The sequence below is a fragment of the Aspergillus piperis genome (genome assembly GCF_003184755.1).
Source record: "Aspergillus piperis CBS 112811 unplaced genomic scaffold BO85scaffold_13, whole genome shotgun sequence".
Lineage (NCBI taxonomy): Eukaryota > Fungi > Ascomycota > Eurotiomycetes > Eurotiales > Aspergillaceae > Aspergillus > Aspergillus piperis.
Genome location: NW_020291603.1, coordinates 716,219 through 742,477, shown reverse-complemented (window position 1 = coordinate 742,477; position 26,259 = coordinate 716,219). Strand labels below are relative to the sequence as shown.

The window sequence follows — 26,259 nt, the reverse complement described above, 5'->3', positions numbered from 1 at the left end:
CGCGTCTTCCACCTTCCATAAGTGTTAGAGGGCAGATCCATCCAATGTAACATTAATATAATAATATATTAACTACCATCCTAGTATTGTCTAGAACTCATTCTTCAACCCCTCCAATGTGTAGTTACTAGATCAAGTACTACTTAGTATCCAATCAATTTCTTCGGATCCATCCCGGAATATATTCCCGAGCTGAACTTCAGCTGGCAAAGCCGAACAAATGTGAGCAACCCCTCCTAGTACTACTGCAACACCTCGGAGAGTCCGACAGACATGTAATGATACTGTAATACATTTGGGAATTTGGTGGCTTAGCATGTACAATGTCGTAATAGTTGTATGCTATGTTGCCACCATTAGAATGAGATGCGTGATTTGAATGAGCCCTACTTGATGTGCTAGATCAACTTGAGGTGGCAAGTACACCTCGCAGACGAATGAACGCACATCATCATGTTCCACCAGTAAGACATGCATGTGTAGTGTAGAGACCTGCTTTGGCAGCATGGAGGTGACGAAGACAGCATCGATTGATGCATCAATAGGTCAGTCATTGTGCTCCTGCTCCTCCTTCTTGGCAGGGTAGGAAGATGCTGGCATCTACTGGCATTTATGTATATATAGAGAGCTGTTCACTGCTCCGGAATCTAGTTTAAAGTGTCATGCTCATTCCCTGATCTCGTACACAATCCTCCCATCATCAGAATCTCAATTTTGTTGGAAATCAGAAGACAGTCCATCATGTCGTCCAACCCCAGCGACCTCTACTCTCAGAGTTTCAATTTTCAAAGTTTTCTGCAGAAAGGAGTTGATCCTCGTACTGGACAATACACCGTCAGTATTCAACTCTTTGATGCGCCATCGGAGACTCGCAACTGTCCGTCACTCAAAATATCTTTGAGCTACAATCCCCTCAACACCAAAGATATCGGGTTGGGTACTGGCTGGTCCTTTAATCTACCCTCCTACGACCATCGCCAAGGCAAGACTCTGTTGCTCTCGACGGGTGAAAACTTCCAAGCCACTGAGACGACCAGTACCTTTTTCATTCAGGACCAGAAGCTCAAGAGCTTCCAGGCAAAAAGAACGGGATCGTCAGCAGGGTCTATTTATGAGGTGGCCTACAAATCAGGCCAGGTAGAGATTCTCTCCGGTTTCAACAATACTTACAACCAATCGGTTCCAATCACCATCTATGGCGCAAACGGTCGCTCACTCAGCCTGGAGTGGATCCGCAACGGTGAACAGCCACGACTGAGCAAGATCCAAGACGGCGATGATGTTCTACTAGAAGTTCAGTATTCCGATGCGCAGGTAACCATCACCAAGGCGCCTGGAACTACCGCGGCCAGCACCTTCACGCTTATCCGGCGTAATGCGCAATTAACCCAGCTTGAGCTGCCGCTGGACGACGGCACGCCCCCGTGGCAGTTTTCGTACACCTCCCTCAGCAACGGATTCGTGTGTGTCTCACAGGTGACAAGCCCCACTGGCTTGGTTGAAGAGGTCAATTACAAGCAAGATGGCCACCAGCTACCCTCTGGAGCGCCTTTTACGAGGATTCCATACGTGGTGTCTCATGTGGCGCGTCCAGGTCGTCAGCAGCCAGCCATGAAGACAACCTACAGCTACTCCTCCTATAACTTCCTGGGCTATGGAGGAGCACGGCAGTGGAGTGATACCGGGGATAACCTGTACCAGGTGCCTGCGGAATACCAGTACACATCCACGGCGCAGCTTGAGGGTGGAGCAACCACAACCTATACTTACAACAAGTTCCACTTGACCACCAAAATCGTGGAACAACTGAACACGAAAAAGACTACCCAGGACATCACATATCATGCGACTCCGAATACAGCATTTGACGATCAGCCTGCGCAATACTTGCTACCTAAAACGGTTGCAATCACCTATGCGGACACAACTGCCTCCAGTCGGACAGAAACAACAACAACCGAGTTTGACGAATGGGGAAATCCTACTACGGAGATCAAACCGGATGGCTTGATTACCACTCGCACATACTACGCCGCAGATGGAGAGGCAGATTGCCCGGCTGACCCTCATGGTTTCCAACGATACTTGAAAACGGAAACAGTGACTCCGGCGGAGACGTCCTTTGCTGCACCGACCAGAACAGAGAAATTCGGTTATGTGGAGCTCCCTACTTCAAGCAATGCGACAGTGCAGACATTTGTTCTGCAATCATCGCGCGTCACTCTCGAGGGGGACGCCTCGCTGACCACTGCCGAGTATACGTATATCAACCAGCCAGACTCGCGCGATCATGGACGAGTCCAGGAACAAAAAACATGGTTATCTTCGAAAGACAACGCCACAACCCAAACATATGCCTACGAGTATCTCAGCAGCGGCGAGTTGAAAAAGACACTCAATACGGCTGGCTTTGACGGCGTTTCGGCCAAATTTGAGACCATCCATTCTCTGTCTTCTGGTAAGGTTACAGGACAGACGGATGATGCTGGTATCCGGGATGTCTTCCAATACGATGCATTGGGCAGATTGGTCAAAGCCGCAACAGCGATCGATACCGACCAGGAAGCAGTCCGCTACAACAGTTACGCCATCCCTGACGACGGCAGTAGTGGCATGGTGCTGTCAGTTACGGATGCTAAAGGTGTCCAGACACAATACATTTCTGACGGCCTGGAGAGAATCTGCCAAGTGAAGAGACAAGATGATGATGGCTCGTGGGATGCATCTACCAACACATACTCCGGCACTTTTCGCTTACTGCAGGAGCGCAACTACAATGCTCTGGGCCAACATGTTGAACAAACTGACATTGACTGGCTGCGTACCAAAGACAGCGATCCAACGGAACTACGAACAACCAAGGAACTGCAGTATGACGACTGGGGTCAGGTCCTGAAGACTGTAAACAATAGCACAGGCGTCACGACGACTTCAGCAACGGATCCTATCAGCCTGAGTCAAACAGAAGGAATCGAGGGCGAAGGCCAAACTGTCACGCAGCTCAATCTGTCCGGTGTGCCTACTCAGATCCGCCTTCTGGGTAAGGATGGAACCGAGTACAGCAAGCTCACGTACAGCTATGACGGACTGGGACGATTGGTGGAAGAAGAAGATGCCTTGGGTCGCAAGACGAAATACCAATCTGACTCGTTTGACCGAGTCACTAAGACCACATGGGCGAGCGGCCGGGAAGTCAACGTCCAGTATGCTACCCAAAGCGCGGCAGCTCTCCCGACCTCACTCCAAGTCAACGACGCAAACCTTGGCGGACAGTCTTTCGACGGATTGGACCGATTGACACAGCGAACAGTCGGCGGGCGCAGACTGAAACAATCCTACCAGGGCAGCACCCCAGAGCCAACTCAGATTGCCACGGACAAGGGCGACTTCAAACTCACATACGAACCGGGTTTGCGCCAATCGCTATCGACAGTCAGTGGCCAAGACAGGAATGAGACATACAAGTATGACTCAAAGACGGGGGTTGCGCTACAGCTCAAAGGCTCATCCAGCACTGCGGATCGTCAGTACTTCCCGTCAGGCCTACTGAAAAGTGAAGCGCTCGACCTCAGCGAAGGTGCCGCATCCTTTTCTACTCAATCGACATACTCGATGGCCGGGAAGTTGCAAGGATATACCGATGTTCATGGAACGGAGTACCAGAACACATATGATAGTGCAGGCCGCCTGAGTTCCTTGGCTGTAGGATCCCTCACCGTCTCTTATTCATATGACAGCGCCAACCGTCTGTCCAGCACTACAGTTCAAGACCAAGAGCACGACTCCAGCTTGACCACAAACCTTGTCTACGATGACTTCGGTCGAGAAATTGAGCGCACAGTGTTGCAAGGGGAGAAACAGGTGTCTAGACTGACTCAGTCCTTTGGCGAGACGAGTCTTGTCACCACGCGGCAAGTAGAAGAAAGTGGGAACATTGTCCGAAACGAATCATTTGCCTACGACGAGCACAACCGTTTGGTCAAGTACACATGCGAGGGAAGCCAACTTCCGAAAGATGAAAAGGGACATGAGATCCAATCCCAAGAATTCACCTTCGATAACCTCGACAACATCACATCAGTCACAACAGGTTTCCAAGATGGGACCCAAAACACGGCAACCTATTCATACAGTCAGAGTGATCCAACCCAGCTCAGCCAGATTACAAACAGCCATCCCGATTTCACACCTCAAACCACCCTGGCATATGATGCTAATGGATGTCTCATCCAAGATGAGCAAGGCCGTAACTTGGAATACGACAGCGGTGGCCGCCTGAAGTCAGTCAAAGATAGCAGTGGCAGCCTTCTGAGTCAATACAACTATGATGCAGCTGGTAAACTGATCTCCCAGTCAATCCCTGACCAGCCAGATACTCAGCTATTCTACCGACAAGACAAACTTATCAGTGTCAAGTCTGGAGACCGCCAAGTGAGCTATATATCTGCTGGCAATGAATACCTGGGACAAAGTACTCAGAACGGCGATTCTACCGAGATTCAGCTCTGGGGATCTGATGCGAATGGCTCTGTGCTGAACTGGTTCGACACAGCACAGCCAGATCAGATCCAGCAACAGCAGTACACGCCCTATGGCTTCAGCGCCCCCGATTCCGCCTCCTCCATAGGCTTCAACGGCCAGTGGCGTGATCCAGTCACAGGATGGTACCACCTGGGTAACGGATACCGCGTCTACAACCCCGTCTTGATGCGCTACCATGTCCCTGACCCCGGCAGCCCATTCGGCACAGGTGAAATCAACGGCTACGCGTACTGCCTGGGCGACCCCATCAACCGCATCGACCCAAGCGGGCAGTGGAGCTTCTTCGGGCTCTTCGATTTCAGCTGGACAGATCTAGTTTCTACCGTAGTCAGCGTGGTAGTGAGTGTTGCAGTCGGCGTCCTCACAGCCGGAGCAAGTGTGGCCATCGAGATCGGGGTGGGAATCGCAGCCGGGGTGGCAACCAGTGTCGGAGTCGGAGTAGCAACTGATCTAGTCGAAGGGCGAATGCCAACATGGAAGTCCGTTGGAATTGACGCGCTCGCCGGCTTGGTCGGAGGTGTGCTCGGCGAGGCTGGTGGCCGGGCTATAGCTTCTGGACTCAAATTCGCCACCAACTTCAAGAGCTTCATCGGACGGGCTGGTTCCTACACGGTCAATGAGGTTGCAAAGACGGGTGGGGAAATTTTCAAGGACGCTGTAAAAGGGGCTGTGGAAGGCGAAATCGGCGGTCAGCTTACCTACGGCTTCTACGGTGATGCACTCTACAGCGCGTTGGAAGGAGAAGACTCCTCATCGTCCCAGCAGGTCTCGAGTTCATCACCGGTAACTAGCTCACCGTTATCATCTCAGCCCTCTCAGAAGGGCCAGGCGGTCGTGGTCAGAGAGGCGTCGTTGGCTAGAGATCCCATCAGACTTTCTCTGCGGGATGGTCAATCCACCGTTTCTTCTCATCGAGACCGCGCATTCGGTAAAGATGCCGGCAAGTCCATTCCTGGCATCTTGAATCGCCAGCTCAAGTGCACGTTCGGGCCTCTTGGAGCATCGCAGGGCAAGCGGCAAGCGACGGGAAGTGGTGCACTTGAGTCTTTGGAGAAGAAGAGAAGATCGTGTGCGTCGGTTAGGAGTCAGATTCGGGCTCAGGGTGTTTGATTGAGTATTTTATATGAGTTCTTGCTGTGAAGGAGAAGATTGGTGGATGAATGATGGATTAGCATTGAATGGGCTTTCTGTTGTCCGTCTCTCCCCATTTCTTCTCTCTGCCCTGCCAGTGTAAGCAAATATCAAAACAGCAGTGTCATTCTAGTCTATCTAGCAACTATATACTATCACAATCTGAGATATTCCTGCATAATCAGTAATTGCGGCTGTAGTCAGTCTATTAGTGCCGAAGAGAGGGAAAGAGAGGGAAAGAGAGAGAGAAAGAAAGAAGAGAACAGGAAAAGATAAAGGGAAAAACAGAAAAGGAAATGAACAAGAAACAAGAGAAAATGAGAAACTTGCCCGTCTTATACGCCCCGAAGTCCACGGAAATGAAATACCGGTTCTGTTCCATGGTGGATAGAGGCGGGGGACAAAGTGTTTGAAGTTTTGTGAGATGACACTATTGGAAAAATTAAGGATGTATTCAAGTCCAGCTGAATACATATGCAGTGTGGAGATTGATGATGATACTAGCTTGAAATTGAGAAACTGCAAAGGGAAGTGCGACCAGCTGGCTCTATATATGTTTGTCGATATGCTACTTCACTGTTACTATTAATTCTACTACAGATATATTACAAACTATGATACTATATTTGAACTGCACCAGAATGGCGCCCAGTTCGCACGTTCATCTCAAGACCTGGCCGTGTCTCTCTCTGTCACGCTCACACACATGCGGGCCCCTCCCCCTGTCTTAACTGGTCTACCAGTCAATTGCATGGCATCCAAGAAGGTTTGTTGCGGCTGAAACCCTCACACGGGCTAGATTTGCGGATGGGTTGATGCCTCGCATCACACAAAGAGCCGGGTAGCCCTAAGAGCCAATGAGCAGCCAGGGAACTAACTGACTGAATGGATGAACGGATGAATGAATCTATGAATAAAGAAATAGACTTTTGTCATCTATCCCCCCGTTTACCTTGCCCGATTTTCCTCTCTCTCTCTCAATTCCCATCATCTTCCTCCGTATCCACACTCTCTCCCAATTTTGCGACACCTCCTCTCAACATCTCCTGAATAGACTCCAAACCAAAATTACCGATTCTATTTGGCCCTTTCGTCACGCTACTCATCGTCATTATGACCAGCCCCCAGAACCAACATAAGCGGCTCAAGCGCACTTGGTCGGATTTTGAAGAAGAATCTAAGTTGGCCATGGAGAAGGAAGCCATGTTAGACTTGGAGGAGGGATCGATACCGGACATATGGAACGAAGGGGGTCCAGCTTTGTTACCCAGTGCAAAGTACCTCTGTCAGCGACAGGAGTATGATGAGATGATTGAACATTATTGGTCCATGGCCTTTATGGCTGGACCGCACAGGGGGTCTTCACCAGCAGATCTCCAAAAGGAATTCATTAAAATTGAAATGGAGGTTCACGGTTGGGCTTGGCGCTTTGGTGAAGAAGATTCGATGCTTCATCTCTCCAGTGATGACAAACAGGCCATTATCGCCAGCCTAGATGGATTCTGTGTCCAAGAGGACTGGGACAAGATTCATTCCTCTCTTCCTCCTGCCGCTCGCTCTGTGTTTGGAAAAGTTTTGCTAGAGACCATGCTCAATCAGTTCATCTACAAAAAGTTTGCCACCTCCCCCTTTTGGTTTATGGATGCCAAGATGGATGCAACGGACCAGCCCGGGGATGTCAACTTCATTAAGAGACTTGACTATATATACCAGAGGTTCAAAGAAAGTATGTCCGTCTCAGCTCTGTTTTCTCCCCTCTTCCTCGCTACTGGATAGTTTGAAACTCACTAACACTTAGCCTTTACATAGTATTGCCCACAAACGCAGCATGGTGGAAGTCAACCCTCGTGAGCATCTGCACCGCAGCAATCCAGTTTGTGGATGGTCCCCGATACTCAGCACTCGGCCAACCGATGCATGAACATCGCAAAGCACTCGTGAAGTCCTATGTGGACGAGCTGTGGGGGTGCCGACTGTTTCGACTCCTACTCAAAGAATCGCTGAGCGAGTCGCTCCAGACATTCCGCGATGACAGACTCCACATGATTCTAGAGTTTGCGGCCGAAAAGTTCATTGCTGGTCAAGCTAGTGTCTTTGGCAATTTAGTGGTTGAGCGACTGCCTGAGCTTGCCAAGTTTGATCACCATTCGGACACTATGGTAACCCATCATTTCCATGCTGGCTCTGAGTCCCACCATGGTGCTCAGGTTCTTCTCGTGGTAAGACCCCGCTACAGCTACCATGATACGATTGTGGGTATGAATTATCTACCGGTACCTCCGATCCAACTCATACGGGCGGAGGTTCTGACGGCGCCAATGGCGCCAGAGCAACACGCTCAATGGGCAGCCGCTGCTGGCAATGATGACGCTACCCAGGATGAGAGAATCGACAATGAGGAGGTGGACAATGAGAGAAACGAACGAGATGGAGAAGGCGAAGGCGAAAGGGAAGGAGAAGGGGGAAAGGAAAGAGAAGACGATGATGACAATGACAATGAAGGTGAGGATGATAACAGTGACGATGAAGATTTTGAGGATGACGAATGAGCGATATGGGGATTGGAGAGGAGGGGCTTTCCTGTTTTGTATCATTTCGGTTTTCTTCACTTTGTTTTTGTCTCGTGAGATCCAACTTTATTGTTCCTTCATTTGTCAGTCGCTATATACTATCATCAAATAGATACTAATATCAATTTCGGGGTTACCTATTATACCTTGTGCACTAGTAACTCTAGCTTTCCCGTAGAATACGTATATCCCCGATTTAGTCAGTATTTCACGCCGTATAAAAAGCAAGTGGTGATACTGGTTAATACTAACTTACGCATAGTAACTGTCCCCAAATAGTCTCCATCCCCTCGGTTCACTAATTGATATCGTTACAGTCCGATCGAGCCTCTGTTCGTATTATCGGGTTGTTACTAAACATACATACGTTCCATGACGAGGATACAGGCAGAACTCTATTAGTGCCACTGTGTATATATATAAATATATAAAGTTAATAGTAGAAACATCATAAAACTCTGCACAAAGTTCCCATAGTACCATTCAATGCTAGAGACAGTAGTGGAGGAAAAGAATATATCTAAATTATAGTCTATAGCCATATTTTTTATTTCCCTCCTACGACTAGAGGTATATCCAGTCACTTTCTCTTTAAGATAGTATGACACTAGCTGCGGGATTCAGAATAAGTAGTACTAATCTTTATTATAGATGTGAGTAAGGCTCACTACTTTCAAATTATCTTCTCGGTATCAGCCAGGATGATTACCCTTACAGCAACCCCGGCCATCGGTTTCACCCCCTTTCGGGGTCACTGAATGTCTAGACATATTGTAGTTCATGGTAAGAAGTAGTAGAGGTCATCATCATCATCATCATCATCATCATCTTCATCAAGATAACTATTCTTCATTCTACACAAATACATGTACATATATGCTTTACTTCCCACCGACTTACGTACCTATTGTCTGGAACAACTGTAAATCTCAAACTAAGTTACCCCCTATAATCACCCCATCCTAGTATGCAGTTCAAATTCAATTTTCGTCACAATACCCAACTAAGTAAGTACCAACTTCATCTCCTACTACCATGTACATAACTTAATTACTTTACCCGCGCATGCCAAGCAACCAGCCCATCAACCAACCATCTACCAACACATACAACCCCAACAACAGCTCATAACCCCAAAGAACTACCGTAATAACACCTAAACCACCTCACCTCAAAATTCAACCCAAGTTAATCTACCGCGTTTACCCTTATAAAATAATTCGTCCAAATTTAGACTCCCCGTTAGTTCCGATGGATGGATGGCGGGCTGGGTTAGTTGGTCCAATCCAATGCAATCCGAAGGGGGAGGGCAAATGATTACCTGCTGAGGTGTTTGTCAGTCAGTTGCCTACCCTGTTGTTGTCTGTCCACATGGCCCATGTGGCATACATACGTACATACATAATGTATGTGAGTGCGGGTTGGGCGACGTGCATAAAACCCTACTACGTACTATTCTAATTACTAGTAGATAGATGGGTAGTTATTAGTGGATTGATGCAGAGTTATGGGGCCGAGAGGGTCCAGTGACATCAACTTCCGTCACTTACTTATCAGGTCAGTTCTGGTGTTACTGTGTTGGGCATGTGACGTGCAGATGGATGCAGATACGGGATTGTTCTGGTTGGTTGGTTAATTAGGCACTACGTGGTGGGGTAAAAGTATCATCAGAATCAGACTACGTAGTATGAAGTGCAGTGTAAATGGTATAATATTGGTCTATCGGTCCGTGGTTGTAGTGGGTAAATAGTAGTAGTAGTGTATCTAGTATGTACGCTGTGCCAGTACAAACAAAGGAAATAAGGAAAGAATCATCCCAACAGTGTCCGACACTGATAACCGAATGATAAACTGGTGTGTCGCAGAATGGTATCTTAAAGAACAGAACGAAGCGAAGCCACTTGTATACTGCTGCTGCTGAGGGTATATCAAGTCCGCGTTCCCGATGAGCAAGCACGCCAGTCAAGAAAGCAGATCCCCGTCCCAGGAAACATAACAATAGAAAGATAAAAGAAATGCATCACAAAGGAAAGGTAAGAATAGAAAAAGCTTCCCGCGCTGATAGCGGGGTATTCGAGCAGTAGGTATCAATCACACGCAGCAGCAATCCAGTGAGCCAAGCCCAAACCAAACGCGCTCAAATGCAATCCGGTGATAATGAGAATAAAAATGAAGAATCAAGGACAACGCTCACGCGCCTGTATTCCGTTGCGGTGCGAAAAATGCATCCCGTCGCTTATGTCGAAATCAAATCAGAGTATTACTTTTGGGGTTTCCTATGTCGGTATAGGATGATAAGTCGAAGTTGTATCCGTTCTAAGCTGAGGTCGGTCGGCGAAGAATCTCCTCGCAGTTGGCGTCAAAGCGCATGTTCCATAACCGGATGCTGTTCATCAACTTCTCCGTGCTTTCTAGCTCGCGGTCCCGGCCGAAGATCGTCTCCACAAATTCGCAGCCCGCGTTGCGGCCCATCGAGACCGTCTTGCCACCCTCGCGCTTGGCGGCCTTCCACATGAACTGTTCACATGTCTTCAGCAGCTTCTTGAATCGCACCCACAGGCGTTCACCACTTTCCAGAAAATCCGCAACCGTCTCACGCGCATCGCGGCGCTTGATGCGCTCAATGCATTCGTCTGCCCGTTTCACCTTACCGGCCAACTTGATCAACAACAACCACAGATCGCCCGCGACATCTGCCATAGGAGTCGACGCGCCGTGGTGGAATACGGTCCAGTCGTAGATCCACTTGCCCAGCGAGTTGGCGTCAAAAACACTGCCCAGAAGGATGATGGGCATTTCCGTCGGATCCCAGTTCTTGATCGAGTATCCCTCGGGGATACCGGCCCGCGCAGCGTCCTCTTCGGTGGCCTTTGGCGGCGGCTTGGCCGCGGGGGCAGGCTTGGGCTTGGATGGCGTCCGAGTGGAGGTAGATTGGCGACGCGCCCGGGCGCGTTTGGCGGAATCGACATCATCTTGGGCAGGAACCTGGTTATAGTAGAAGTATTGATCAGTGGGTGGCTTTGGCTTGCGCGGAGGCGTCGTTGGTTTGCGACGGGGAGGACTGGGTTCCTCGCGGAAGACGTATCGGGGGGCGTCGTCGTATCCATCGTCGACCACATCCACAAAGATGGGTCGTTTATGGGATGGCGGAGCGCCAGCAGAGTCCCACTGACCGGCGGGCGCACCAGCCATGGTACTGCGACGACGGTGATAGCCACCAAAAGAAGCACTTACAGGATCGTGCTTGCGCGGTGGCGTGCCATGCTCCGGCATCGCTTCATAGATTCCATGGCCATACCCGGAATACCATCCTGCCGTTTCCCTAGGACCGGCGTAGCTGGCTTTGCGATTATGGCGCTTCGAGGGGCCACGAGGCGAGGCGTAGGGACTGGCAAATTGGGTGGCGTAATAGGCGTAGTGAGGCGAGGTGGGAGGGGAGGTCATGTAGTCGTAGGAAGACCACCCAGGGTGAGGACTGGGATAATGGTACATTATCGAGAAAGGCGCATCAAAATCGAGGCTGCAAACGGCGAGGCGAGACACGAAACGAGAACTTTTTATGGAGGGAAAGAGTCCCAGAAGCACGACAATCGCTAGAGGTATAGAAAGCAAACAGCAAACAACAAAAAGCACAACCCAGGTATATTATACAGGATATCGTTCAACAAGCCGATCGACGCCGGGTTTAAAAGGACAACGGAATCGGGATATCGATAATGACGATGATGACTGAGGAAGAGGACCGTCACCGAGGCACGGTTTCTAGGGGAGAGGAGGAGGCGATTTGTATGTGCTGAGAGTGCATTTGAACGTTGTCGCTAACCGAACGGTGTGCGGGCAAAGGCGGCTGGCTGTGGAAGGAATGCCTGGGGATCTCCGGGGGGCAAACAGAGATCAAACGATGGGAAGTGTGCGTTAAGGAACGCGGTGACCTCTTGAGAGGTATATAGTATATACAACTGAGAACAGCGATAAGCCGGGAACTTCCAGGAGGCGACCCAAGGAAGGGATGCGACAGGGGAGAGTAGGTGTAAGAGGAAGAGTAGTATATAGATAGGAAGAACCCAAGAAGGGTGTTGTGTGTGTGTGGAAGGGGAGTCACAGAGGAGCCAACCGGTTTTGTACGGACGGCAAAGACAGAAAAGACAAAAAGAAAGGGCACGGGCGCTGCGGTAAACTTGGTATGGAGTGGGGCTCCCAGGTATAATCCCGTCGGTAATTAATCTTTCCAGACTTGCTCTTGCGCTGCGGCGGAGTCACGCTAGTGGGTTAGTGGGCTTAGTGCGGTGGATTTAGTTCGTCTCTTAGTGACTTGCTGATGAAAGTTACCGTCATGTCACGTCTGTTGCGTTTGCTGACCATACGGTAAAGTATTGCTGAGGGTGTGGTTTCAGGCCCAACCACCACCAGAAAGCAAAAAGGATGGATGGGCGAGGGATGGCCAGGGGGGTGAAACCCAATCAAGTACGAGTATCAATAGAAGTGATAATATCCAGTAGCAGGAGAGTTCAATACTGCAAGATATTGGAAACGTCTCATCCCATCCAGACTGTTGCAAAGTCAGTCAGGACAAGACCAGACAAGGCTGGACACATTCCCCCTCAAGAAATCGCCGCAGAGTATCATCCTAGGTCCGACAGCGACTCGTGCTTTAATATACTCATTATCAGGTCCCCCTCTCCGCGGCATGGCGATGAATCATCCGATTGATGGGCGCCATTGCAAGAGTCATCTGAACCGCTCTGTTGGGCATCCCGCGTTCGCTCCCTGACTGGGCGACACGATGAAACAGGCAACGGCAGGCTCGCTACGGAAAAGAATGCGCAGAGGGGATCCTCAGATTCTCAAGTCCAGTCATCTTCTTCAACATGTCTGTCTATCATGCTCGATAAGAACTACCGCGGCGCATTGCTATTGGTGAGCCCATCACTCCGCCGCCGCTGCGTTCCTCAGCAGGCGTTGCGTACCTACAGTGGGAGCCTGCCGCATAGCAAGGAGCACATCACGTTTTCGGGGCGAAGGAATGTGAGTCATGGTCACGTTGCCACAGGTGGCTCAGTCGTGAGTAAGAGATATTAATATCTTTCAAGGCAGTCATCGTGAGATGGACACTCACTCTCTTATACAGAGCTTGTCCTACCTGGGTGCCTAGCACTGTGGCGAGGTCAAGTAGGAGCCTACAATGTCTGTGGCAGCGCCTCTATATGGAAAGAGCCATGCTGGGCATGCTACCGAAGGAGCCGAACCTACAGAGTGACTGCATCTCCGGCATGGGGCCAGTCCATGGTCCAAAGTACTGTACATCAATAGATATGCTGATCTGGCGCGCACGATTATCGACGGTCGGTTCCATGGACAGTGTGCGGATGAGCCCGTCGGTAATCCATGGTTGCGATCCGGGGTCCGCGAACAAGCTCAACTGTTCGAACCAGTGGAACCATAAGGCATGGAATATCTGACTCCCTAAAAGCCACGAGCCATCGCATGGTAGTTGGGCAACAGCTGGAGTGGATGGGCGTTACGGATGGGCGTTACCGCTGCCGACCAGCTGGGCAGCAACCACACCCTCTTCATATCGGACGACGCCTGTTGGACAGACCGCAATTTGCGAGTCGAACGCGGTAGTTTAAAAATTCGTAGGATCAGGATCCGGGCATTTGTCTGGCGAACAATTTTGTGAAACTTCCAGGACACTCAAGCTGTCTGGGCTCTAGACTATTGAAGACTGCATAGTTTCGGCGTCTCTCGAATGTGATAGACGCCATTGCCCAATACGGACAGGCAGGCAGGCAGACAGACAGACCGAGGGGAACAGCAAAGTACTTAGCGCCTTCAAGCTCCCAAGCGACCACAAGACTTACTAGTTCTGCTACTAGCAGGAAGTACTAGTAGTAGTTCAGTTCGATTCCGTAGGGCCAGTCCCCGGGCGGACTTCCAATTAGAAATCGGCCTTCCCCGGTGTCAAGACTTCCACGCAATCAGCGACCGGGAAAGTAGCGAATTCTGTGGCCCCTGGCAGATAGGCAACCCTTCTTTGAACGCTGGCTGGCCAGAGGATCTTTGCAAGGTCACACATGGCGCTCTGGGTCAAAGCAGGTCAGAAAAGTATGTGATCATGGTTACGTGGTGGCGTTAGCCTGTCGGGACGGGAGGAGTCACAATATTAAAGAGTATCCTGAGCCATATCAGAAACTTTAAGAGAGATGGACTCCTCATCATTGAACTTGGCTGAACTTCCAGCAACCACTTGCATTGGGTTGACCACCATTGGATAAACCCTGCCGGACGCGGGATCAAGTCCGGGTGCCGCTGAGCTCCGCTCGGCGTCAACGGTTCGAATGCATAGATGGATTGCGGTGATAGTGTCCTGATTGGGAGGGGGAGATACGGTCCGCCAATCTACTTACATCTCTCATTATTGTCTAGTGAGATGCGAGGAAACTACTCGAAATGACCTATCGCACTGGCAGATATTTCCCATGTATGCTACACAACATGGCGGTGATAAAATCCCTACTGACTAACTCTCACCTCATCGTCCGCACCGCCGAATGTGGAAGGCCTCCAGAAAGGATGGTCAGCAAAGTAAATCAAAGTCAAACAAGCACCCCCACAGGGCCAGTCCCACCATCAGAGTTTTCACCGTCCCTTGCTCGGGGAGCCGATGATCTAGTCTAGACTGTGCCGTGTGCCTTGATAGTCTCGCTCTTATTTTTAATTATTATTCCTTTCAGCTGGTGTTGCTTTCCTTCTGGAAGATGCCTTCAATTACGCTGCAGCCTGTATGGTATGGTACATACAAGGACCCCATGTACCTTTGTCCCGAAATTAATGCAGATATTTGGCCCTTGATCACATTTCAGGCCAGACCCATAGAATGCCAGAATGTCCCCAGCCGATACTCCAAAAATTGATACACAAATCCACATTAATCTATCTCACAACAGCAACACAACACAACAAGTAAATAGCAACCTAACTTCAACCACAAACCAATCTATCTAATTCATTTCCAACAACTTTCTCCCAAATGGCACACACCCTCTCCCTCCCTCCCTGCCTAGAAAATAAGCAACCTCAGCACAAGCAACTAAGCCCCTGCATATCCTAGACCTCCCCAGCCGCATGCCGATCGCGCGGCCGGAATTTGAGTCTCATTTCCGCCCATCCTTTCACACAATACCCGTTGGATTAGAATTTAAGACCTGTGCCCTGTGACTTTAGTCGTGAATGTGTGCGCCTGACTCAGCCCTTGCCCTGAGCCCTAGTCAGGAGTGATTGGCGAACTAATCGATTTACTCCGTATACTGCACCTCCAATGTTGGATTGATGCCTTATCTGGTATCCATCCATCCATGCGTGCATGCGTTTCGAAGGATCATACCAAAACAAATTACACTAGTACTTTAGCATTCCTCGTTCCCACATGGTTTGATTATAAAATTCCGAGCGCGTGTGAGCTAGCCTATCAATACTTCGTATACCAGTTAACATAACAAGATGCCGCCCGCCGCTTGGGAGCCGAAGGTCAACAAAGCCCGACACGTCTGCAGGTTTCCGCTTCCGCAGGTGTGGAGGATCGTTGATCGTGTTGGTTAGGTTAGGTAGGGAGTACTACTCGTAGTAAGTACTGTGTAAGGATTACGCACTGTGGTTGTACTACGTACTTGGGATGAGTGTAACCGCTGCAGGAAATGTTTTGCGTTTGGCTCTAGACACCAGGTTCATGGATGTATTGTGTGCTTGGCAGATGGGTTACGTCAATATGCTAGGGATGCACGTGGAATATACTACGCTATATCAAAGTAGTGTTGGATGATGGCCAATAGATGTTTCATTGTTTTGTAGTGTGTTAGGGTTAAGCTATTAAGATGCTGTTTCATATGTTTAAACAGCTACGTATGGTTTCGAGCTCGATAGAGCATTTAGATTAGTAGAAAGTGTGATATGTTTATTGTATATGCTCGTTAGTCTACAGAGACCGACATCTCTTGGTGCCACATATACTTATCTGTCACCTACGCTCAAGTCGCCCGTACCAACACAAAACCAACAATCCGCACCAATACTTCCCATACCACACCTAACGTCAAGACGCCAAAAATATAATGAATACCATATCATTAACAAGATTATCACATCCAAGTCCTCCATATCCTCCCCACCGCCCACATACCACCAACACCAAGTAACCAGATAGACAGACAACAAGTAGTAGTAACACGCTGTACCCACTCCAATCCACCCAACCCTCTCCCCATCTCATAAATACCACTAAGAAAATCATGTATGTACATACCATACCCCCACCTCCACCACCACCACCACCAAGTTCAATAGATAGATACATCGGTAGTAACCCCATGTCATCCCCCCTCTCTCTACCCCTCTTTTTAATCTCTACATCAACCTACTCTACTACCATGTACGGAGTACACTACAATTAACCGCCAACCTAACCCAACCCCAACCACACCCTTGTTCTTACACTCCCCGGCGTAGTAAATCCCCCCCCCCCGCCACACGGGAAGACGTAGGGGATAAGACCCCCCCGAATAGCCGCCGAAGTTGATGAATCTCATCTCATCACTATCACATTGGCATCATCCATCATCCATCACCCCCCCGCCTCTGGATTTCCGGGGGGCAGATGACTGACCCTACTAAGGGTATAATAGGTGCATTACTACTTGTGTACTAGTTCAGTGGGAAGTGATGTAAGTAAGGACGGGAGTCAACCCCTCATCTACACTACAACCGTAGTAGTATCTATCTATCTATCTATCTATCTCTTAGAATAGATTGGTCTGGGTCCGATCGATCACGTCGCATCTGTTCTTGTCTCGTGGAGTCGGGGCAATGCAAGGCTAGACAAGGCAAGGCAAGGCAAGGCTCGTCACGCTCAGCGATGCGCCCTATCTTCCATGTCTCCGGTGATGGTGGTGGGATGACGAAATCTGACTGAGGTATTATCTAAGAAGCATGTAGTAACTATAACTAAATAACTAGTTAACTAGTTGACTAGTTACCTGGAGTATGGCTATGTGCATGTACATCACTATTATAAGCACAGTACTATACATTGAATAGTATAAGCCGTCACTGCCACTGCCACTGCCACTGCTGTGCATTAACCAACATACATACTAACCGATACTGTAGCCTAGCCTACATACTAAACAATAGTAAATAGTATATTGGCGCAGCACGGCACAGTATACCCTCATAACCAAACCCAACACAATCAAAACTCACAAGAACCCCTCCCCTCTCACCTCCTAAGATTTAGGCACTCACCCATCACCACAGCAGCAGTGCTAGCACAACAGAGTACCGAGTGTCCACCTCTCCCACACAAAGAAACAGAGTCTGCCTCCCACCCAACAAATGAGCATCTGACACGCAGGACCCGAAACTCAAATCCAACTCAAAAATTTCCGAAGTACTTGCGCTCGCTGCTCGGGAGATGCCCGGTTGCCCGTAAGTACTTACTTACTTAACTTTGTGGGTTTGTTTGGGTGGGTATGTTAGGCTGGGGTTGCTGGAGGGACCGTCAGATCGGAGTAGACGTATCGTATCAACAATCTTCTGAGTCTGACAGGTGACAGTAGGTTTACGGAGAATTTTACGCAGTAGGCTAGATACCTAATCTTGTTGCTACGTATTGAGCGGATTCTGTGGAAAGTGGGAACGGATCTAGTGCGATGGGTCCGGTGGTGGTGGGGGGCTTGCTGGCTGGCGGTGGATGTTGTGGCCCGAAGGGTCAGGTTGCGATAGATACTGTGTGCAGTGTGCAGTGTGCACCATATTGTGTGTACGTAGTGGGGAGGAGGAGGATATTGCATTACTGTTCATTATATTTCGCTAATATGATTACCTCTATATTGTGTTATTGGTGCTCATGATCGGTGTCTGGCAATTGAGGCTGGATCGTCTCTTTGATGCACGTATCCGTCTGGTCACGTCATACAGTCATATATTCGTCCTCCGCGCGTTTGGTTTGCATCGCCTCGTGCCAGCGGAATCCCTGCTTCCGAGAGACAGAGGGCAGTGTCGGAGACATGAAAGCCTCATGCTGGGAGGAGGCCCAGCTTCCAGGCGGGAGAAATGTAACCTCGCTCACGGACCCGTTGGCGGCTGCCTGCAAGCCGAAATCAAGGGATGAGACAGCAGGAAGTCCATCCGCAGCAGGGTTCTCTGCCCAGATCTTCTCCAGCAGCTGCAAGCAGGAGAGGTTGTTGAAGAAGCCAGAGTCTCTGGATAGATCTTTGCACCGTTGGCGGATAATGGCGCGATGATCGGCACGCACGCACTCAGACCCGGTGATGAATAGTGGCCACAGGAGATACGCGTCAGACTGGACAGTCATAATGTGACTCATTATGTGTTGCACAATGTTTTGGATACGAGGGTGATCGGACGGTAGGTCTGGATAGGCGAGTCGTTCACTGTACAAGATCGCTGCATGACGGAATGACTCAGAGATGTGTATGACGTCCTTCAGATTGTGAGTTGCGACCACCGGCTGGTCTGTCGGTGATGAAGGGGGCGAGATGTAGGCGTGGCTGGATGTAAAGAGAGGCGATCCCGATTGCGATCGGTGGGGGACAAATCGCCAGGACTCAAGCTTCTGTCGGAGAGAATACCATTCCGCCCAGAACGCCGGTGACAGCTGTGCTCCGTTGCGACCACCAGGCGGCGGCGGCGGCAATGAAAATGCAAAAGCACCGGACGAGGTGGCTGGAATGTTCGATGGGAAGAACGCCATCGAGGGCGGGAGAGTAGTGGATGGCATATGGATGTCTGGTGGCGTCGATGTGCGGACTTCTTGATTTTGGCTCAAAAGGTTCAAACGACCTAGCTGCGCTACGATTCTGAAAAGTCCGGCATCACATCCCGCCAGATTTTCCAGTCCCCATTCGCCGTCCGAGGCGGCGGTGATATCCAGGCAAGCACCGCGAAGCTGTACCTCGCGGTCATTGGTGGTGGCGGTCATCGTGTCAATCCATGTGAACATCCGAACAAACCACTTCAGCTCATCCGACATGCAAGGTGAGTTGCACAGTCGGATGGCCAACAATTTTGTAACCCCCGCAAACTGCGTCTTGAATTGAGCGACCCCAGTATCACACCCATGGAATAGACAGAGGATGAGTAAGGTTGCCAGGACAGAGTCAGAAAGTCTCTGATGCGGGTCGGCCAATTCCCGATTCAAAGCAGAGACCGCCATGCCTCGATGATACTGCTCTTCCTGGGCATATTCTTCAGGCATACTGATACCAGCCCGGTCCTGTAATGCTCCATCGGTCAAGGCTTGGTGGGCCAAGGACGACATGCGCCCCGGCAAAGTTCGCTCCGTCGCCCTCATTCCTCGTTCGCGTCGCTGTCGCAGATTACAGCTGGCCAATGTAGCGATGGCCTCTTGGAGCGATGTGCTTTCCTGGGCCAGTCGAAGAACATACGTTCGAAATGGATTGGTTGGACTATCAAATGCCACAATCATCGGAGCAATGACTTCGGCATAATAACTGATTAGGTATCGGAGTCGAGGTGTACGTCCCACGGAACGTGCCAGCAGCTGCTGAGATAATGATGGCGGCTGGCAAGCACTTATACGTGGTGAAACCTCGTCATAACAGGTTTCTTCCATTTGTTCACCTGAAGCATTATCTTTCTGTTTCGGAGCCTGAGCTGGCCACGGACACTGTATTGGTATTGGTGTTTGTTCTGGTCCCATCCAGGTCCTTGACGGATCAGGATTTGAGATCAATGGGGCATGGCACTGTCTCGGAGAATCGGTCTTTGTCGCACGTGAGGAATAAGAATTATAGAAATTTGGCGAAGCATGGGAATCCACCGTATAGTACTCCGGTGAGCACGCCCGGCGTTGTGAAGCAGTTGGAACCGAGACAGATCCATGCTCGGCAAGCCCAGTGCCTGAAGAACGCTGTTTGTCATGTCGTCGCTTTTCTGCGGCTGTGTCAAGAGCCGGTTGGGATTTCGACGCTGTCCGTGGCCCTGTCACGCGGGAAAACTTCGGAGGTGCGACCGCAGGCTGTGCCCCGGTCACGGGGAGGGACAGCCCTCGAAGCTTTCCTCGACTGGCAACTCCTACGCCCCATGTCAACGCTGTCTTGTACCCCGCGCAATTGCGGGCGCTGTCCAGGCACTGGGAACAATATGGGCGACGCCGGTCGCAGGGAGTACCCTGTCGGGCGCAAGTAAAGCAATCATCAGCCGCTTGGCTTATGACCGTCCTCCTACGCCTTTTCCGGGGAGCTGGGGCGGAGACCGGCGGAGCTTTGCGGATTCGAGGCTTCGACGTAGATTCCATAGCCGGATCCGACGCAGAGGTTGGCCAACTGCTAGGGTGCAGATACTAACTCGCCCAGGCAAGCAATGTGGAGATAACCCGGAGTGCGGGGTCCCATAAGTGGTGCGAGGAGTTGACACGGCGGCAGTAAGCAGGCTAGCTAGTGTGTTAGAATAGGCCAGGCGAAAGCAGGGCCAACACGATGTTGGGGGGTGGAAGGTAATGTATCTAGTCGTCGGGATGAACAGGTCAGGAAAAAGCAAGAAAAGAAGAGCTAACGTCGGAGAGGGAGGGGGGGCCACGCTTACGGTCGATTATAATCAAATCACATCGGGAATCGATCTAGTTCGCGCAGGAGAAAGAAAGCGGATTTGGAGATGATGATAAGCGACGATCGTTGCGGCATCACCCGCCGTTAGGAGAGCAGTGCCGGAGATTAAGCCAGTATATACTCGTTAGCGCCGAGTAGTCGAGGCTCAGCAGCCAACCGGTGCGTGGCGAGTGTCTTTCGAACCCGCATTTTGAAGCGATCTTACTTGATGGCGGCCGAGTGTCGGCGAAATTGAGCCACCGTTTCAGATGGACCCAGAGAAGATGGCACAGTTCATAGCCGGTGCAGGATTAACTGGGTGCACAGATGAAGTTGGTTGTTCAACATGGCAGCACTCAAAAATGCAGGAGGAAGAAGGGCTTGGCTGCCCCCAAATCTATGGCCGGAACAGGACTAGCGGGAGGTGTGCATTGTTCAAGTTCATAATGTAACAAAACTCGACCAGCAACTCAACTTCCTACTACCAACTACCAACCCTACCTAACGATCAACTCTCCTCGATGCGAGGGCATTCTCATTCTTCATCCATTCCTCTCCCTTCTTCTCCAAGTCTCCCCTCCAGTCGATCCAAGATTCCAGATTCCCCTTAACTTCTTAAGGTTTCGGTAGACCAAGCTAATGGGATCCACTGGTGAACTTTCCCTTCCACTTTCCACTCTGTCGGTTCGGTGGAACTGGCCCTTCCGCGGAGGAGGAAGGACCACATGCAGTCCTCAGTCTTCACCTCCCCTTTTCCATTGCTACGGGTCGGGGCTTGGTGCCTTGGAACCCCTAATGGATCACTCGGGATGACTCCGACCACGAGGATGGAATAGGAAACTCCCTCGCACTTGGTATATTAGGATTGCCACCGGATGAAGATCGTGGGAAGCCAACCGGAGCCACGGCATACTGAATTATGCATGCACCGCGTTATTAATAGCCGCGGGCAACGTAAGTGCGCGTTCTGCCACCGCCTGCTGGAAAAAGCATCCACGGTGCCTCCATCGCCTCCCCAACACTGCCTGCTGAGCCACGTTGGACAAGCCTTCGTGGCCGCTGGAAACTTTCATGGCCAAAACTTTGCGATTTTCTAGCGTTTCCAGACCCTGCCAACACAACAGTGCTTGATTGTGTCTTATCTTGACTACCGCGGCTCCTCCACCGCCATTCGTATCCCCCCGTGAACCAGAATTCGCCTCCCGCTGAACCTGGACTCGACCGAGCTTGCCAGCCATGTTGATGGATTGCTAAAGCGATCTTCTCTGACTTTACTTGAAATTGCCCACCCTGCCGGCCAACCGCCGAAGTGCACTCCCTCCATACACAGCGAGCTGGTAGATTTGCCTCAAACCTCCAAAGCTATACCTCCATACCCCTAGCTCTGCCTCCCGGCAGCGAACATAGTCATGCCGGTTCTTCGACCAGGTAAATTGAAGACGATAATCTCGGCCACGGGTGCGCTGCTACTCATTTGCACCGTGTACATCTATTGGGCCCCGCCTCCAGCCTCAGTAGTCCCTAGCACCGCCTTCGAGGTCCCTCTCGCCGAACGTCAAAATGCCTTTTGGAAGGTCTTGAACCCGATATTGCAAGGACATGCCCCAAATACTCCTACGCCAAAGCGCCTGGCGGACGTAAGCGCAGTTCACTTCAATGCTACGACAACCGATTCGCGACCCGATCTGACCATAATCGAGGATGGCGATTTACAAGCGATGGAAGAGGCTCATGCGGGATATATTGAGGAGTGCCGTAAGTCTGAACGGCTGCGGCCAGTACATACTCCGGGCACGCGTGGCATAGTGTCCACAGCGGGGGCTTCCTATTTTCCAGTTTTCTTGTCTTCTCTACGAATGCTTCGACGACTGGGGTCAACGCTGCCGGTGGAGGTGTATATGAAGGATAAAAGTGAATATGAAAAACAAATTTGCGACGAGATCCTACCGGATCTGGGTGCGCGCTGTCTTGTTCTCTCGGATATCGTTGGCAAGGGAGCCATTGAGCATTACCAGCTCAAAATCTTCGCAGTTCTATTCTCCTCGTTTGAAGAGGTTATCTGGATGGACGCAGACTGTTTTCCGCTCCACAAGCCTGAAGTTTTGCTTGAGTCGGAACCATTCAGCTCCAAGGGGTTGGTCACCTGGCCGGACTTTTGGATCTCCTCGGCGTCTCCGCTGTACTTCAAAATCTCGCGGCAGGAAATGCCAGCGCTGTCGGAGCGCGCGTCATCGGAAGCGGGCGTCTTTCTGGTATCGAAGAAGACTCATCAGTTGACCTTGCTCCTCGCTGCTTATTACAACTACTACGGTCCGTCACATTATTTCCGGCTATTATCGCAAGGCGCACCCGGCGAAGGCGATAAGGAGACCTTCCTTCATGCTGCCACCGCCGTCGGAGAGCCTTTCTACGCTGTGAGCGAGCGGGTTCAGGCAGTCGGTCACACGAAGCCGGGCGGTATTGCGGGCTCTGCGATGGTGCAGACCGACCCGGCCGAGGATTATGCGTTGACCAGTGCGAATAAATGGCGCGTGAAAGATGAGTCTGTGGCGAAAGCCCCCCATGCTTTCTTCATCCACGCCAACTACCCCAAGTTCAATCCTGGTGAAAAAGTATTCGGCATGAAATGGGAGACCACGCCAACGCTCCGCCCCGATGGCACAGACGGACGGGCATGGCTGGCGGCAGAGTCTACTGTCCAGCGATTTGGATACGACGTCGAGAAAGCGTATTGGGAGGAGATCAAAAACATCAGTTGCGACCCCGCCATCAGCTTCCGGACATGGGAGAGGAAGGATGAAATCTGTGACCGGGTAGAGAGCTACTGGGCGAATGTGTTCGCCAAGCCGCATGATGACGACCCCAAGTTCACTGACGAAAGCTGAATTGGCCGCATTGTACTGCGATGCTGGCCTTGAGACATCACTGGGTAACCAGTTACGCCATGCTGTTTATGATCGACACGGTTGCTTATCAGCAAGCAGTATTGTATATATTCTTCTGTTCTTTTTCTGGTTACATATTCATACCATTAGGTGTATAATATTGGTTGATGCCATACTTATTTGGCATCCCAACTCTCTGTTTGTTGATACCCTGGCGCTCCGCAACGAAAGTATCGAAGTATATTCCAGTCTTTGTAACAAGATTCAACACACATGCTATTACATACTACATCCTCTAACAAATCTACGTGGAAAAGATTAGAAATAGGATCATTGTAAATTGAATAATAGTGATATGCTATCGCCCCAGGCGTCAGCCATTCATGCAGTCATTCAAAAAGGATATAGTATATAGCTTTTCCATCCATCCTTCCTTCCGTCTCCAACATTACATCATTTATTTCTTGATACCCTTCTCACGCAAGCGCTGCTCATCCTCAGCCTGCAACTCGGCATCGATCTCAGCACCCTTGGAGGGCTTGTTACCGTGCACCTTGGCCTGCAGATAAAAATAGTTAACCATCATGCCCATCATCAAATCAACAAACAACTGTGTAAGAGGGTATATATAAACATACCGGCTTAGTAGGATCCTGCTTGCTGAGCTCAGCCTCAGGGTTCTGGACAAAGTTGTGGTGGTGGTCGCTCTCGGGCTTGCTTTCTTGCGAGGCAAGCTTGTTGCCGATGGAGCGCTGGTCCTCTGTTGGGATTCTCGTTAGTATTGTCTCCCCGAGTGATTGGAGGATAGAAGGGGCAACAAAGAAGGAAGGAGCATGCATACTCGAATCAAGGTTCTTGTGGCTGTTCTTCTGACCCTCTGCGTAGCGGTTCTGCTCGTTGATCTCAGACTGGGGCACGTTGCGCTGGTCACCGGCTTCGTAGAGGGTGCGGCTGCCGACGCTGGATTGGCCTGCTCCGGAAGACATTGTGTATGTTTGTAATAGGGAGTTGGGTTGATTTCTGTGAAAGGGAGATAGATTCGTTGAGAGTCTGTTAATTGTTGTTGTTGTTGTAGTAGAGTTACATTTAAATGAGGACGAAGAACAGCGTTTATATAGAGTCAGGGTTGGGGGAGAAGAAATCTGGGTGATAGTTGTGATGTCATATGGCAGTCGCTGAGATCATAGTACCCATGGACTGTGTGGGTCACAGCCAAAGCTGGGCATGGCTTTGTCCCTTGGCTGGAACAAGTCCTCATCATATTCTTCTTCGATGATGTAGTTGGGTCCGTTCTGGTGTTGCATTTCGGTGAAGTCTTGGGGTGTAGCAAGTCAGATGGGGAATCGGTTGTACCTGACTGAATAACTAATGGTGGTGAACTCAAGCTATGCATCCTTACATAACCGATATCGGCCGATTAGTTCCATTTCCGGCTAACATGGGGAAATAAACAGATACAAACGCGACTCACCTTCACGATTAAGGATTAATGCCATCTACAACGGGACATAATGGCCCGCAACCCTTCGCGTCTACTGTATGCATCTCGTAGTCTGCAATTGACTACTAGTAGACGGCAATTCGGCACCAGTGTCTCCTCCATACTACCCCTCCTCTCCCCGCCCCGATCCACGCCGGTCCGATCATCATTGATATCAACACCATCTACTTCTCCCCCTCTCACACATCACATTCCCACTACAGCTACTACTCCCATCCGAGGTATCACCACCACCAACACCACCCCCAAAATGGCCACAACCACCACTCTCGACCCCCAATACGCCCAACTCTTCCAAACCCTGGAATTCCAATTCCAGACCACCACCCTCCCCCACGACAAATGGTACATCCTCGCCATCTCCACCCTCGTCGCAAACCCGGACCCCGAACGCGCCGACCAACTCTACCTCTACCTAACCTCCAAACCCGAGTACTCGACCCCATCATCCCGCCAACACCTGATCCGGCGCATCCGCGAAGCCCTCATCAAAAGCGTGATAATAGTCGGAGTGTGCAAACCCATCGAAGCCATTCTTGCCATCAGCAAGCTCGAAGCACCCGAAGACAAAGACTACACGTTCACCCGGGAGGGCTGGCAATGCGACGAGGCGAACCACGAGCGCGGCGTGGCGTGGTTGGAGAAGCTGTATGCGCGGAATACATCGGGCACGTTGGATTTGTTTGCGGCGCATAAGGATTTCGCCTGGTTGTCGAAGGAGATTACCTACGGGTTGTTTTTGAGTGATCGCGGGGTGTTGGATGATTTGGATACCCAGTTGGTGGTGTTGCCAGCGATTATGAGTCAGAATTTGAGGATTGAGACCCATTGGCATATTAGGGGCACGAGACGCTTGGGGGTCAGTTTGGAGGATGTGAGGGTTTTGTGTGAGGGCGTTAAGCATGTTGCGGGGTTTTATGGGAGGGTGTTGGATAAGGTGCCTGGTGTGGAGGAGGTGGAGGGGGATGTTTGAGGGAAAGGGGGGTTGAGGGTTGGTTGTATATAGT

At 50.5% G+C, this 26,259-nt stretch overlaps 7 protein-coding genes across 7 annotated transcripts; 4 read left to right on the top strand and 3 right to left on the bottom strand.

The window, feature by feature from the left end:
• Nucleotides 1-741: 741 nt before the first annotated feature.
• On the top strand, nucleotides 742-5,652 carry BO85DRAFT_497800 (RHS repeat protein; the record flags this gene model as incomplete). The annotated part of the gene is made up of 1 exon (XM_025664006.1): nucleotides 742-5,652. One exon carries the CDS (start codon nucleotides 742-744, stop codon nucleotides 5,650-5,652), a length of 4,911 nt encoding a protein of 1,636 aa, XP_025514178.1.
• Nucleotides 5,653-6,786: 1,134 nt separating this feature from the next.
• Nucleotides 6,787-8,385, top strand: BO85DRAFT_400616 (uncharacterized protein; the record flags this gene model as incomplete). The annotated part of the gene is made up of 2 exons (XM_025657129.1): nucleotides 6,787-7,399; nucleotides 7,483-8,385. 2 exons carry the CDS (start codon nucleotides 6,787-6,789, stop codon nucleotides 8,220-8,222), a joined length of 1,353 nt encoding a protein of 450 aa, XP_025514177.1. The 3' UTR covers nucleotides 8,223-8,385.
• A 2,174-nt stretch (nucleotides 8,386-10,559) lies between these two features.
• On the bottom strand, nucleotides 10,560-11,735 carry BO85DRAFT_375547 (uncharacterized protein; the record flags this gene model as incomplete). The annotated part of the gene is made up of 1 exon (XM_025656175.1): nucleotides 10,560-11,735. The coding sequence occupies one exon, from the start codon at nucleotides 11,733-11,735 to the stop codon at nucleotides 10,560-10,562; it is 1,176 nt and encodes a 391-aa protein (XP_025514176.1).
• A 6,345-nt stretch (nucleotides 11,736-18,080) lies between these two features.
• On the bottom strand, nucleotides 18,081-20,842 carry BO85DRAFT_450899 (fungal specific transcription factor domain-containing protein). The gene has a single exon (XM_025660477.1). The coding sequence runs from the start codon at nucleotides 20,575-20,577 to the stop codon at nucleotides 18,208-18,210; it is 2,370 nt and encodes a 789-aa protein (XP_025514175.1). The 5' UTR covers nucleotides 20,578-20,842; the 3' UTR covers nucleotides 18,081-18,207.
• Nucleotides 20,843-22,119: 1,277 nt separating this feature from the next.
• Nucleotides 22,120-24,064, top strand: BO85DRAFT_62908 (alpha-mannosyltransferase). The gene has a single exon (XM_025665542.1). It carries the CDS (start codon nucleotides 22,276-22,278, stop codon nucleotides 23,749-23,751), a length of 1,476 nt encoding a protein of 491 aa, XP_025514174.1. The 5' UTR covers nucleotides 22,120-22,275; the 3' UTR covers nucleotides 23,752-24,064.
• Nucleotides 24,065-24,078: 14 nt separating this feature from the next.
• On the bottom strand, nucleotides 24,079-25,071 carry BO85DRAFT_479167 (uncharacterized protein). The gene is made up of 3 exons (XM_025662938.1): nucleotides 24,593-25,071; nucleotides 24,390-24,511; nucleotides 24,079-24,310 (listed from the first exon to the last, which is right to left on the bottom strand). The coding sequence occupies exons 1-3, from the start codon at nucleotides 24,735-24,737 to the stop codon at nucleotides 24,209-24,211; spliced, it is 369 nt and encodes a 122-aa protein (XP_025514173.1). The 5' UTR covers nucleotides 24,738-25,071; the 3' UTR covers nucleotides 24,079-24,208.
• Nucleotides 25,072-25,502: 431 nt separating this feature from the next.
• Nucleotides 25,503-26,225, top strand: BO85DRAFT_375274 (uncharacterized protein; the record flags this gene model as incomplete). Its single annotated transcript, XM_025656163.1, has 1 exon — nucleotides 25,503-26,225. One exon carries the CDS (start codon nucleotides 25,503-25,505, stop codon nucleotides 26,223-26,225), a length of 723 nt encoding a protein of 240 aa, XP_025514172.1.
• Between the last annotated feature and the right edge of the window lie 34 nt (nucleotides 26,226-26,259).